General features: G+C 38.2%; 2 protein-coding genes across 4 annotated transcripts; one reads left to right on the plus strand and one right to left on the minus strand.

Moving 5' to 3' along the window:
- The first annotated feature begins 991 nt into the window (after positions 1-991).
- On the plus strand, positions 992-7,803 carry LOC136265916 (uncharacterized). Of its 2 annotated transcripts, XM_066060866.1 has the most exons (11): positions 992-1,444; positions 4,505-4,593; positions 4,643-4,728; positions 5,629-5,722; positions 5,771-5,850; positions 5,910-6,007; positions 6,051-6,190; positions 6,998-7,063; positions 7,111-7,157; positions 7,202-7,347; positions 7,401-7,803. In XM_066060866.1, exons 1-8 carry the CDS (start codon positions 1,297-1,299, stop codon positions 6,998-7,000), a joined length of 738 nt encoding a protein of 245 aa, XP_065916938.1. In that variant the 5' UTR covers positions 992-1,296; the 3' UTR covers positions 7,001-7,063; positions 7,111-7,157; positions 7,202-7,347; positions 7,401-7,803. The 2 variants fall into 2 exon arrangements, with proteins under 2 accessions (XP_065916938.1, XP_065916939.1); XM_066060867.1 differs by lacking the exon at positions 7,111-7,157.
- Positions 7,596-10,948, minus strand: LOC136265915 (uncharacterized). Of its 2 annotated transcripts, none has more exons than XM_066060865.1 (8): positions 10,501-10,948; positions 10,305-10,444; positions 9,667-9,972; positions 9,415-9,607; positions 8,428-8,596; positions 8,258-8,375; positions 8,087-8,209; positions 7,596-8,035 (listed from the first exon to the last, which is right to left on the minus strand). In XM_066060865.1, the coding sequence occupies exons 1-8, from the start codon at positions 10,676-10,678 to the stop codon at positions 7,655-7,657; spliced, it is 1,608 nt and encodes a 535-aa protein (XP_065916937.1). In that variant the 5' UTR covers positions 10,679-10,948; the 3' UTR covers positions 7,596-7,654. The 2 variants fall into 2 exon arrangements, with proteins under 2 accessions (XP_065916937.1, XP_065916936.1); XM_066060864.1 differs by having other exon boundaries at positions 10,305-10,447; positions 10,501-10,947.
- Between the last annotated feature and the right edge of the window lie 4,668 nt (positions 10,949-15,616).

Below are 15,616 nucleotides of genomic sequence, written 5' to 3' on the forward strand. Positions count from 1 at the left end.
TTACATAAATCTCCATGGTGGTTTCTTTGTAACTGAACACTCTACAAGGTGACTTCTTCTAGATGCTCTCTCTACAGGGTGAATTGTTTGTAGCTGAACAATCTACAAGGTAACTTCTTCTAGCTGATCTCTCTACTGGGTGATTTGTTTGTAGCTGAATTCTGTACGTCAGGTGATTTGTTTGCATGCAGCTGAACTCTTTACAGAATGGTTTCTTTGTAGCTGAACTCTCTAAAAGGTAACTTCTTCTAACTGATCTTTCTACAGGGCAATTTGTTTCTGGCAGAATTTTATACAGGGTGATTTCTTTGCAGCTGAACTCTCTACGAGGTAACTTCTTCTAGCTGATCTCTCTACAGGGAGATTTGTTTGTAGCTGAACTCTCTACATGATGGTTTCTTTGTAGCTGAACTCTCTGCAAGGTAACTTCTTCTATTGATCTCTCTACAGGGAGAGTTGTTTGTAGCTGAACTCTCTACATGGTGGTTTCTTCTAGCTGAACTATCTCTTTCCATAGTTGCATGAAGTCCATATAAGGTAACTTCTTCTAGCTGATCTCTCTACAGGGTGACTTGTGTGTAGATGATCTCCATGCAGGCTTCTTGTTCCTAGCTGATCCCTTGAATTCTCTTCAGGGTGACTGCTCTATTAGGATGACTGCTCTATTAGAGTATCTCGATCTCGCACTTGTTGCACCAAGTTGGATTTCGTGTTATAACTCCGTGGCTTTAAGTCTGATTCTTCTACACCATTGATGTGCCTTTCTAAGATGATTACTCCATCTGTACAACGATTTTCAAAGCATTACCCCAAGCGGTTTTTCTGGTAGGCGTGGCAAGCAGTCGTTTTTTTATTAGCTACTCTCGATTGCGTAATTGTTACACACTGTTGGTTTTTCGTTGTATCTTCCTGGTTTTTAGCTCGATTTCTTTCAAACCACAAAAGGTTTGAGGTTCAATAGTTAACCTATTCACCCACCGATTTTCTACGGTGGCCGGTTCCGGGAGTTTCTCACTTATTTCTCAGTTATTTCCGAGAAATTTCTCACTTATTTCTCAGTTATTTCTCACTTCTCGGTTATTTTCTCACTTATTTCTCAAATGTTTCCCATTTCTCGCTTATTTTCCCGATTATTTCTCACTTCTCAGTTGTTTTCCCAGTTATTTCTCAGTTACATTTCCCATTTCTCAGTTACCTTCTCAGTTATTTCTCATTTCTCAGTTGGCTTTTCAGTGGTGTTTAGCAGCTACCAGCTACAGTACCAGACGCGACTATACGCTGGCAACCTCCGCCTGCATGGCTGTTGCGGACTGTGCAGCTCTTCATCGCGGTTCCGCCTTGAATGAAGATGAATTGATACAGTTTTATTTTAAGAAAGGATATACATACCAAAATATAAGAAGCTTTCTAGCAACCAAGCATGGGATTGAGTTAACAGACGACCAGCTATTACTACCATCCATTGAGTATTGTTCAGCCATCTGGGATCCCTACCACAATACAAGTATATACAAACTTGAAATGATCCAGCATCGGGCTGCTCGTTTTGTTCTAAACAAACCATGGTTCAGATCTAGTGAGCAACAACACGACAGTATAACAGATATGCTGACATACCTTGAATGGCCTAGTCTCCAAGACAGAAGGACAATGACTCGACTTATTTTGCTATTTAAAATTTTGAGAAGGTTAATAGGGTGGGGACTATTCTACGGAACGGAACGGAACGGAACGGAACGGAATGATGGACTAAACTGCGGAACGGAATGCTTTCTCAGATTGAAGCTTGCAGCTTACCATTGCTGTACAAGTTATCAGTGGCACTTCCAGCAGGTAATCAAACGTACCCCAAGAAAGATAAAACGAATTTAAGGATCGATTGTGGGTTCTTGTTGGTTGTCATTAGTAACGAAGTACTAATTGTGGGAATAGCTGACTCAGTGATTTCATCTTCGGATATATCAAGTAGGGAACTTAATGCATGACTTGTTTTTACTAGTATGTGAGTTATTTTTACTTAGAATGTACAGTCTGAGGCCCAACCTTTCTAATCGGCATAAATCAGTATGTGTATAGCTACACTACAAAGGAAACAAGTGTGGTGACAAGCTGAATCAAGTAGAATCTAAAGGAATTTTGTGCAGTGTGTGAGGAACAAACATTCAGATACCTCAAGGAGGCTATATTGTGTGAACATCAATGATTCATTAACAGAGTAGTGGACTATTGTCAGATATCTCAGCCTGAGTACTGAGTTGAATTCTGGATGGGGTCTATTATACAGAATGGAATGCTTTCTGAATCAACTTGCAGCTTGGCTAGCTGCTATCATTGCTGAAATTGCATTTTATCAGTGGAACCTCCAGGAAAATGGAATAGGATAATTATAAAACATTAATTAAGTGATTGTTTAGGTAATCATGACTTTATTCAGTCTAATAAACAGAATATATGGTTGATTGATTGAGTGAGGTATCACTTTCAGAATGTTCAGACGACCAGTGATGAGATGCATGGATTCATCGAATTATTGTTGTGGTTGGAGACATTAAATATCCAAAAGCAAACTGACTGTATAATATTAATTCACTTTCTTTATATTTTCTCAATTTTGAGCCTGTATACAAATAATTGAATTTTCCTTGTCAATAGAAATCCTAGAATAAGATGGGAGAGAAACTTATCTTTGTTTACCTATACTGTACAACCAAGAGTTTGTAATACTGATTTGTATGGGGGAGAGTGTCTAACTCTCAGTATGGCCTGTACAAACACCCTGTGTAAAGTTCACCTTTCATCAAATCAACACCTTTACTGGGGGATAGAAAACTGTTGATTAGAGTTGCCGAAGAAGGTAAAACCTTTGTTCTGAAATAAGGCCGAGGTGTTACTTTAAGCAGGGTGTTTGGTGAATGCATTCAAGTTAGACACTCTCCACCTTATTATGAACTCTTGGTACAACTTCAAAGGAAATGAAGAAAACATACAGATGAATCAATAAAATCACTACAGTAAGGTGAATTACAGACTAGTGAGATCTTGGTTAATTAATGACAGTGGTTGGAGATTAAGTGTGGTAGCTTCTTGCTCTTGAATATGTTGCAAAGTGGAAGTACAAATCAAAATGGGATATCAATTTCATTATGAAAAATTTGTATACATAAATAATCTAGCATTACTATTTCATTTGTCCTCCACTTAAACATGCTACAACAGTACTAGTGTCAGTACATTGGCAGTGAGTCTACCTTGAAATCTCAACTCTAGAGTAGATCCAACACAGGACAGCCCGCACTGTAACAAATACATGTGATCCCATTGTAATTTCATGGACCACCTGGACTGGGAATCACTTGAAAATAGACGAACAAATTTAACCTGTTTTGTTTGAAGTGAAGCATGTGAAATGTTACACTTAAGAAATCCTAGGATTCTTAGGTAGTATGTAATTAATGTAGTGTTCCATTTCAGGTCTGACTAGATACATTGAAATTACACACACATCCTGGTCCAAATCACGTTTGCCTGGTGGCTACGGACATGGTTTCACATGCGGCTTATAATAGAGATTTGGCTGATCTTGGAGTTTTGACATTTAGCCTGATTCAAGGCTAGCAGTCAGACACATCCTTGAATTGTGCAACAGATAAAATCAGCTCACTATTGAATACGGCATTAGTCCACTGCACCAGCTGTTAATATATAAATAACTCCATGCATAAACTTCAGTGATGTTTGCAGAATATACCCTCCTTGCGGTCTGCCAAAATATTTGCTCCTCACACACTGCACAAAATTCTTCAAGTTTTAATTCAGCTGGCTCTTTCCTGTTACCAGTATCTTCCTGCTTGCTTTATTTATACACTGACTTATGACTTGAAAGACCGGCCCAGACTGTTTTCTAAAGTCTAAATAAGAAAAACAGCTCACATAAAGTTCCCTTCCGTATGGATGAACATAACTGATACAGCTCATCCCACAATAATACTTCGTTACTAATGACAACCAACAAAAACCCATAATCGATCCGTTAATTCTTTTTATCTTATGTTTAACCACCCACTGGAGATTCCACTGCTAACTTATAAGGGAATTTTCAGCAATGGTAAGTTGCAAGCTTCAGTTTGAGAAAGCGTTCCGTTCCGTGGTTTAGTCCATCATTCCGTTCCGTTCCGTTCCGTTCCGTTCCGTAGAATAGTCCCCACCGGTTAATAGTCATACCTGATCGTTGTATACCACTATCAGTTCCAGTATCATATACTCGTTCCAACCACTCCCTCAAGCTATTTCACTTACCAACAAGAATCGATGTTTACAAATACTCTTTCTTACCACGAACAATTATTCAATGGAACCAACTACCTATCTCTGATATTGACAAGACTGACATTGACACTTTTAAGAACAATCTGATTGGTATTGTGTGTAATTGTAATGAACATTAGCGTGTTGCCCCTGGTGGGCTTTGCTAATTAATATTAATAATAATAATAATAAAAATAATAGTTAAGATGGAGACTCAAGAAGCTTGCTTTGAAGCGGCGGGGAGAGGAAGTTCAGTCTTCCTTAGAAGAAGTACAAGCAGCAGTCGAGGTTAGCTAGCTACTGTGACATGTAATGTTATAACTAATGTTATATACAGGAGGAACGAAATGAATCAGGAAGGGACCTTGGCTATAGAATGTTGCATCAGCGTTTACTTCAGAAGCATAAACTAAGGGTGGGAAGGTTCGTATTACCTGGGCGAAGTCTTACATCATAGATATACCATAGATAATATATACCTATGGATATACTAACTCCAAGTGCCTATATCTATGTTTATACCAAGGAGGTGGCACTCCAACTACGCTAATAATTGTCCTCGATCAAAGTGAGAAATGTCAAGGACAAAAGACTATTTTTTCAGTGTATACTTTAATGTGAATGTATATTCACAAAATATACTGGAATTTAGACAAGAAGGCTGATTTGACCGCTTTGTCTGAGGATGAGATTGGAGAATGGTGTATATTGGAGTGCCGCCCTCTTGTTACATGCATGCATGTGAGGATGAATGTAAATGCAGTGGAACCTGCCTTAACGGCCACCTCTCTACAAAGCCCACCCTACAATTCCCCAAATGAGTAGTTAATGCACTTATCCACCTGTATAAAACAGCCACCTCCCTAGAAATTGTGGTGACCGCTATAGACAGCTTCCACTGCAATTGTTTCATTGTTTTAACCCATCAGTGTAGTCCAACACCACAAGGCTGCATTGTAGTCAGAGTGCCATTGAGGTTGTACAGATCAGTGGGACAGGAAAAAGCAGCAAGTAGAAGTAGACTAGTATCCCTGACTAAGTCTGACATTGAAATCTGATAGTGTGTTGAGCTTTGAATTGACTTGTCAGTGACAAAAATTTCAATTCTCACATGGGTATTTACATGGGCCTGTCATGAAAAAATTAGGTCCCTATTTTAGTTCCCTCAGTCCAAAAATATTGATATATTTGGACTCCACACCCAGTAATTGTTTTTGCTCTGTTTTCAAAACCATAAGGCTTTGTTCAAAAATATTAGATGACTCCTCGACAGATTCTTTGTCCCATATAGTACTCCATAAATTTTACTATTACATGTTTTAGAGACACTGTCATGATGCTATCAGCAGTTAATGATCCAGATGGGGCTTTAGAAAGAAAAAAGCATAAATTGAAAAGAAGAGAGTACCACAGCAAGGTAAGTGAATTTAAATAATTATGCAATGTAATATGCACAATATTTAAGGGACCAGATTTTATATGGCACATGGATGGGTATGATAAGCTAAAACCATTTGGATTCGCCATTCATGGGTGTATTGACGGGTAAGTTGTACATGTGATGGTGAAGTATATAAAATTACATTAAAACAATTCTTATGCAGCTACTCTCGTCGAATCTTATGGCTTCATGTTAGCCCATCTAATAATGATCCCTATATTATTGCAGGGTATTATTTGGAGTGTGTCAGAACATTAAAAGGTATGAGTCATTAGCTACTTGTAAGTATTTAACATGAGTATAGGCTGTCCGACTATTGTCAGATCAGATAGAGGGACAGAAAATTGCAATGTTGCATTTCTTCAGCCTTTTCTACGAGAGTCCTGTGATGATCAATTTAGAGGTGAAAAGAGTTTCATGTATGGAAAGTCTACGTCAAACCAGGTTAGTTGTACAATAGAACCTGAAATAATTAGGGTATAAACAAGGGGATTGCTGGTGGTGTTGGGCAAACTAATATTCTTCAAAAATTTTCTCCTTTGAATTAATGATGATTCATCCCAGGTGATGATGTTGATGATTCATCCACCCAACTGTTAAAATTGTATGTAATAGGGCTGAGCGATACTGCCATTTTAGTATCACGATCGATACTAAAGCCACTATTCACGATACTGAATACTTCACGATACTTACAAATATGTCAATCATAGCTGGTGCTACATAGTGTATTCCTCAGTATTCCTGCAGGAAGTCTTCAAAAGTAGCATCAAACTAGCCACTGTCAACTATGTTTACAGTAACAGTTATTGTAACACATGCTTTGAAGTTATGTTATGGTGTTCACACCTCTCTGCAGGGGTAACCAGGTTATGACTTACAAGGATTCTTGAGCCTAGTACTTCATAACAAATGGCTTTTTAATGACAGTAATGTACAGGCATGGTATCACGATAGTTAATAACAAAATATCGCGATATCGATACTTTCAAAATATCGCGAAAACGGTAGTATTGCTCAGCCCTAGTATGTAATCAGGGCACATCTGAAAAGCAGCCTGACTAGGCTGATTCTGTCTTCCCTGAAAAATAGTATTCTTTTACGCACATTTTGGCTACGTACCAGCTATCATTTTTGCATTGAACACGTACGTGTATAGCTAATGATCCCCAAAAGGAAGTTACTGAGGTAAACATACTTGAGTGACCATTTGTAATGAACATGGGTTATTTCATTTTTCTGTCATTTTAGTGAATTGAAGCATGGTGGGGGCAGCTACGAAAAAATGGTGCTGGTTGGTGGATGGATTTTTTCAAGGTACACGTACACAACTAATTAAATAATTAATCTATAAAATTTAATAGGAATTAAGGACTAATGGAGAATTGGATGACTCTTGTGATATTCAAATGTTCGTTAAACTGATAGAATTTATTTAAAATCTACTTTTAATAGGGACTGTTTACGTTTTTCTTTCATGTCACTGATTCAACAAGAGTTAATCATAATAGCAAATGAGTGGAACGTACATACAATAAGGCAGAGTGCACAGAACCCAGGGGGAGTTCCAGATGTTCTGTATTTTCTTCCACATCAAAACAGTTCAGTGACAAATATGTTTTAATGATCATGTTTTGTATTATGTCTGTTTTAGATTGTCGGTCATACAAGCACCCTATTGACAATGATGACATTGAAGCTGCTGAAGAATACAGCTGCTTGAAACCAGAGCCTACTTCACCTGAGTTTAAGGAATTAGCTGAGCTACTCATGGCTGAAGCTAGAATTAATAGTCCCACTAATGCTGACGAGGGACTGGCATTATATAGACATTTAAAGTCAGCAATACTTTGAATTGAAAGTTGATCTCTTTGAATAATCACAAATACAGTAATAACAGTAGGCAAGTTAGTTTGATGTCCTGATTAACTGCAAGATTTCAGCCCCAGATGAGCGTTGCTTAGGCTCATATTTTAAGCAGGATTCACATACTTGTTGTACATGTTGATCTAAATGGCTGTATGTTGGTAACTTCTTTGTTAATAATTGCATCATTAGCTGGTTGTTGGTCTTGACATTTCTCCAAGCATGTTGCTGGCCATACAATTCTATCAATACGATGCCTAACGACCATATATCTGAAGCTTTTCCAACTACTCCGTCGAAGGTTTCAGGGGCTGCATAGTATGGGGTTCCCACACAACGAGCTTCTGTGAGTGTTGAACAACTAAACTTAACCTTTGCCATACCCATATCAGTTAAGTACACATGAAGTGTACTTTCTTCTACCTGTAACATATGATAACAGCTAGTACATAAATGACATTGTGCAATTCTAACCAGTATATTTGATGGTTTTATATCCCGGTGAATCATTGGAGGGCTCAAAGTATGCATATATGTCAAGGCTAGGGTAATCTGCTCAGCTATGAAGTTCCTGTTACTCACAGTTAGCTGCTTTTTCTGCATGCAGAATCATACACAAGTCATTGTGTTAACTAGCTAGCATACTTCAGTGAACAGTAGCTTGTACAAGTCACTCCCACGAACATAGTTGGTCACAATTTGAATGCTGTTGTCATCACACGTGTAACCCATGAAGACTACGATGTTTGGATGGCGAAGAGCACTATTTGACATAGCATAACATCTTGATCACATAAAGCTCAAGTTAATATTACCTTAATGCTTTTACTTCGTCCATATGGTCTCCATCTGCCCTTTTGTCTAGTTTAAGTTGCTTGACAGCAACTTCAGTTCCATTTAGATGTGACAAATACACCATCCCAAACCCACCCTCTCCTAATTTTCTCCCAAGTGAGATTTGAGTGCCAGACAACAAGAACGGATCTGTGTGCAAGAACATGATTGACTGTCACAGTGATATTAGCATGTGCATCAATGATTACATGCAACAGTTGTACTGGTCAGTTTTCACAAGAGGCTTCCATGTTCCCCTCATACTTGCAAGTTTAGTATTGCCAAATAGATAATCTATTATAACAAGCCTGATAACATCCTACTGTGAGAGCAACTGCATACCTACCAACTCGTACTTAAATACACAAATACAGTGTTCTAACCCATGCTGGTTGTCAATGCCAGTTAATTTTAAAAAGCCATTTAACATGTCCCCCATTGTGTGATGACCCCAGGATTATGATACTCAATTGCTGAGTGTGATATCACATATGCAGAGATGTGATTAGGCCATTATTAATACATTGCTTGTTCCCGTCACCTAGTGCAGCACAAACTGATGTTAATGGGCAATAATCAGTTGCACACTAGATTGTTCTAGCTATTTTAGTCTGTGACTGCATTACTAGACTTCTAGGTATGCAGCCTGTTTAACAAGAGTGGAGAAACTCCAACCACTCAACTAGTACATGTTTATGTACATATAGCTAGTGCATTTACCTTGACAATTGAGTCATACATAACGTATCTCCCTTAAGCAATTGACTCTTTAACATAATAGTGCATCCATGTGATCAACATTAATAATAATTATAAAATTTGGTGTGACTATCTATAATCAGATGTGGGTGGTGATAGTAAACAAAGAATGAAATAATGATGGCCTAACAGTATCCAGTCAAACAGCAAACTATAGCTACAATATACTAACATGCACAAAATTACAAACGCGTTTAGCAGGGATATACCTTTGTTTTTCTTTGTCACTTCTAAGTTTCCTGGAGCGCCTTCACTGACTTCTATGACTAATGGCCGCTTATCACATATGTCTGCTGATGAATGATTCATGGAGTCTTTGTTGCTGCCTATGTGTGTAAACTTTTCTGCGTTGGAATCTTTTTTCATTACATATTCTTCTAAAGCATTTTGACCTTTGTCACACTAAAAGGTGTGCATGCAACCATACTAAAGTGCATACGTAGTTTACCATGTGCACATACCTGAACACAGTAAATTTTAGTTTTTGATGGATAGTATCCATGGACATGAATGTACTGTGCTAAACTCCACGGTTTTCCAGCAATCGAGTTCATAAGTTTACTACCTTGTGGGTCTGCCAAAAAGTACTCATATCTCTCCTCATCAGTACTGGCATTTGACTCTGCAAAGAATTGTTGCTTGGCCATTCCCACTATCTCTTCATATGTAGCTGTAGGGCGTAGTGAAATAGCAACCATTGGACCCAATTCCTTGCATCGTGTCCCACATTGCTTGAGGTCATTGAATTTCATACCCCCCATGGAAATCTAAAAGAATAAATACACCGTGCAGTGAGTGAATGTACACCCCATTATGCCCCAGTTATAATTATGATCATTAAAGTGAAATGAATTTCAGGACTGGGTCTTGAAACAATCAGCTCAAGGGCAGGTCAATGAGTGGCAGAGGTACCAAATTGGGTGGTAAAAGTGTTGAAAGTTCATTCTATTTTGGGAGCTGGGCATTGTCCGGGAAAATTGCAGCATGAAATTAAACCAATCATGCAGTACTGGTAAATGGACAATTCACAAGTGCAAAAGTACCATTATGTATACATATAGACCAGAATCTAAGCTCATTTGATACATTCAACACTTACCTTCATCAAGACTGGGCTACGAGCGGTGGACTTCATCTTACCGCCAACCTTTTTACCTGAACTCAAACTGTCTTGTCGGTTTGCCTTTTGAATCGCTTTGTATTTCGCCATCAAATCAGCTTTCTTGCTTAATACTCCTACTGCTGTACAAGGAACAACTAGCCACTAATTGTCTTCAGAATAGTTATATACGTACCTGTATCTGCTTCATTTCGAACCGCTGGAACCGTTGCAGCCCCCGCTGCGACTTTCAGTTGTTGACCTCGTTCTCGACTCTCAGACGACCCACCAGAAGATAGAAACTCTTTGGCTTCTGCATTGGAAAGTTTTCCTGCTTTCACACACTCATAAAGAAATTTTACTTCATCCATCATAACACGAGGGTTTAATTTCTCCCGCCAATAAGCGCCAAAACCACGTGATCGATTGAGAAATAACTGAGAAGGTAACTGAGAAATGGGAAATGTAACTGAGAAATGGGAAATGTAACTGAGAAATAACTGGGAAAACAACTGAGAAGTGAGAAATAATCGAGAAATAATCGGGAAAATAAGTGAGAAATGGGAAATATTTGAGAAATAAGTGAGAAAATAACCGAGAAGTGAGAAATAACTGAGAAATTTCTCGGAAATAACTGAGAAAAGAAGTGAGAAACTCCCGGAACCGGCCACCGTAATTTTCAGCTTCTTCCCATACGCGGTTTACCCTGTAGGCGTGACAACATATTGGTGTTATTTTTCGTGAATAATCGCTCATAACTCTTTGCCTTTTATCGTATTCCAGCCAAAGTTGGTACAGAGATGCGCCTTTATACCCCCTTCTGTGTGCCAAATTTCAAGGAAATCGGATATGGCGTTCGAGTTTTATAGCGGTTTTTGTAAGTGTGCGACAAGAGGAAGAAAACGAAGAAACTAAGCCACTTTTTGAAGTCGCATATCTCGGGAACGCTTGAAGCGATTTCGCTCAAATTTGGAATGTGGAGTACTGAAGTTGGAGGGCATGTCCACAGTAAAAATCGTCTTGTTTCATCAAGGAAGCACAGAGCTACGGAGGTGCGAAAATTGCGTTTTCTTTCTTCCTGTCAATATACTCACGGGTGTTACGCGCCGGCTTTTTGGGCCGCACGACACACTACCGTGTGTCTTGATATGGTTACTACAGTTGACATCATTGCCTGAACAGCTATTTACTGGAGTATCAGTACAGTGTGTATGTCACGATTATTGTGAACACACCCTTCCCTCCCATGTACAAATATGAACTAAATGCAGGCCAAACTTTTATGCAGGGAAAGTTGGCTGATTGTATAAAGCAATACCTCTTAAAGATTCTAATCATTTAGGCTTCCATGTGTTGACTGAACCATACTTAATAGCTAATTGCTGCCCAAATTAGTAAAGATAGTTCCAAATCTACTTCCTTGACTTACAATAGTTTCAAAAAGTGTTTCCATGGAATCCTAGTGCTATTGCAGTCACACAGTGATAGATACAGTATGTAAACACACATCTAGCTGCAAATGCATGCACTCAGTGGCAATTTTTATTTTGATCTCATACCATGCACACATCTAGAATGTGTTACCTACCCACTAATAATAGTTTATCTGCAGTCAATAAGAAATTTTATTTGCAATCATTTTGAAACTAATTTTGACATAAATAATACACACATGTAATCATATACTGCCCCTGTTGATATTGTAATAATAAAGTACCCCAAGTTGCCAAATTTGAACTACGTATGTGTCGATATACATCATTGTGTTAACCAGTTTGTAGTTTATAAATTTTCCCAGGCCACTAGTGTTGATGTAACACTCAGTTATGTTGTTGACAAACCTGAATACCATCACATCTCTATAATAGTAGTACCACAGTGAATAAATTTATCTGCTTGTTTTCTCAAAATGTGACTGCATGGGTCTGCGATAATAGTTGTGAGCACATGATTATTGCCTTTTTTTCAAACTTTCATCACTCATAACTTTCTGTATCATTATTCTATGATATTGTAATTTTTGGTTCTTAGCAAGCATTTAATTGGCGTTATGATGCCAGTTACAGGATGCAAAAATTCTGTTCCAGTACTAAATATGTCTGGTAGAGTGACAGGGTGTAGTTTGTGCCCACATGCCCTGTCTTCGTAGGCCCAGTCACAAATAATGGTGGCTGTTCTAAGAATTTTAAGAGTTTTCCTGTTGTAGCTATTCAAATGCAGAGGTCTGACTACTATGCTGAAAATGCAATTGTGAAAAGGCTAACATCTAATAAGATTTGCAATTTTATTTACTGTAACAGAATCAGAAATACGTATACACAACATTTAGATATGTATCTATAGCTATGATAGTAGCTGGTAAACTATCCCTTGATCACCTTGACCAGTTACTTGATTATTAGCTTGATCATGAGCTTTATCACTTTTAGCTTGATGGCAGCTAGCTGCACTCCATTTACATATAAAATATGTAGGCATGTAGCTAGGCAAGAGGAAGTTAACAAGCCTCACAAAGCTAATCATTTTAACCCTTAAAATGCTCAGGCAGACCAACTACAGCCAAATTAACTACTGGCAGGTTTGGCCAGGGGTAGTTACTTCAAAAAGTTACTATATAGTTACTTTTATATACCCATGTATGTATAATTTATGGTTATATACAGTTACTTCTAGCTCTGGTGAGTAATTTATAAGTTACTGCAAGTACTAGTTATGCTTTCATACGTATGATAGTGTTTGTTAAATTTTGTAATATGATACTCAGATACACCTTACTAAGGAAAACACTTTCTAAAATATTAACTAGTTATATACTTACAACCAAAAAGTCCATATCAGCTCAGTTTCAAATTCTGTCTGTTATACTGTACATACAGACTGAATCATGGAGTACAATGCACATAATTTGCTATTTGGCTGTAGCATGTAAGGTGCAAAAATTGCAGTGCATTTTGGTTTTTGTAAAGTATGGTTACTAGTAATCATGTAGCTATTGCAACTAGTTGCTATTGTTACTTAGTTATATACTTTGGACAGTTCCAAGTATAGATATTTTATTTATTTATTTTTATTTTATTTATTAAGGCTTTACAGCACAAGTACTGAAGGTCTGTAGGACACCTGGTCCTACAGCCTGTTTAAAGTTGGTACAGAAACTGTGTTTGAAAAGGTGGAGAAAGGAGAAAAATCCATGACTGGACTAGCAGCCTCGAACCTGCAGCTATCCGATTAACGCTCGAATGCTTATATTGCTTATAGTTAATTTAAAATATAACTTGGTCACAACTCTGTCCACTTTTGCTTTATGTTTTGTGGCAGTACATTGTCAATATGTGACCGGGCCTGCGAAAACAGGGCATGTGGGCACAAACTACACCCCGTCATTCTACAGGTCATATCTCAGTACTGGAATAGTATTTCTGCATTCTGTAACTTGCATCATGATGCCAATGAAATGCTTACTAAGAGCTGAAAATTGCAAAGCCATAGCATAATGGTACAAAACGTTATGAGTGATGAAAGTATGAAAAAGTAGGTAAAAATCATGTGCCCACATGCCCTATTATCGCAGGCCAGGTCACATATTGTGTGTCTGCACTTGTCAATGTTGGTCTGTCCAAAAGATGTTTAGACACTTTGTGCTAATAATAAGTCAATGACAGTGCATACATAGTTGGTAACCTATACAATACTTCAGTAATTATGTATAAATTGTATATTCATATCAATGAATATTTGTACCAACCCAAAGGTGCATGATTTGAAGCCAGAAATTCATGAAACTTTATACAGCTTTGCTTTGCCATGTACTGTTAGTGTCTACCTCAGATCATTATTTACTTTATAATTGAAACAGCCAGAGTCCTCAAACTTATGATTTACTTATATTATGTTATTCCTATAGTCAAGATACACTTATAACTGACGGTTGTTCTGAATACAAAATGTTAGACCATACAATGCAACCATACTTCAACACATTTTGACCAAATGTCTGTATCCAAGTTTATCTATTGAAATACATAGTTTCTGATTATACCCAATGTTGAAAATACTGTTAAGCATTCTCAGATTTATGAAAATTGCAGTCATATGTATACAAGTACTTACAACAACAAAATTGCCTGTAGTGTATGCATGAAGTAGACCTGTTAATATTTTGCATGAAATTAAAATTACATACAACACCAGTAGTAGAACTTGATCAATTTTCATGAATCTCCACCTTGATGTAGTTGAAAGTATACCGCTCACTTGTGCTCTCTCTATACACTTCTAGCCACAAGCCTCTACTAGCAGAGATTGTGCGGGTATATCTAACTGGATAAATCAGCCCACTATCAGCAGAATTGTAGCATGATCCCCAAAATCGCTGTGGCTTCACGGTGAGGACAAATTCATCTGGTAGAACAGATGAAATGTGTGTAGCACCAGAAACAGTACTGATTGAGCTAAGAACATTTCCCATAGTTGCTACTCTTCCACGACACCGATTTCCTGTTGATTCTTCTCGCATCTGAAATCCTAGTCAAGCATGCATATATGTGACCAGATTTTACAGAACCGATCCAAATCGCACATCAGGCAAAATCAAACTAACACCACCAGTGGATAGCTATACTATCGTACTAGAAGTTTTGACCCTCAGCACTACTCAAACTACACGAGGCTGGTTTTTACACACGTCTTTTCTGGGTGGTGTGGAGTGCTCAAATGGCGGTTTCAGGCCTTGTGAAGGACCTGGCTTGGCAAGAGTCAGTGGTTTACTGGTGGACAGCCTTATAATGTTGGCCAGACGTGTTCTCTGCTGATTTTGCTACATATCAGCCACTAAGGAGCCAGCACAGCCCTGTAATCTCGTGTCTGGACTCCAATCGTGGTCTGACTCCATTTTGAGGCCTATCTTTTTCCCTCCCCGCCACCCCCCAGCCTCCACCCCTTTGTGAGCACTCGTGATACTACTTCGCTCGTCCAACTGCTCAGATTTTCTATCTTATTTGGCGGGAAACTGTACAAGCAGCTACAAGTACTGGAAGTGGCTTGAAAGGTAACAGATTGATGCATCTTTTGTGTAAATTTCATACGCGTGCTTGCTATCCTTGGAGAGTTATGCTGGCTTGAATTCTTTAAAACCGTTTATCTCGGAACTTCTAATGTGCGATTTGGATCGTTTTTCCAAAATCCAGTCACATATGTAGCTTTTTTATGTCGGTGGGAATTTATTATATAAGCCACTACGTATACAGATATATACACAAAGTTAAAAGTGTTTAATGTATTGGCATTATACAGTAGCAGTTCCACAAACTACA

Source organism: Dysidea avara, chromosome 9, assembly GCF_963678975.1.
Source record: "Dysidea avara chromosome 9, odDysAvar1.4, whole genome shotgun sequence".
Classification (NCBI taxonomy): Eukaryota; Metazoa; Porifera; class Demospongiae; order Dictyoceratida; family Dysideidae; genus Dysidea; species Dysidea avara.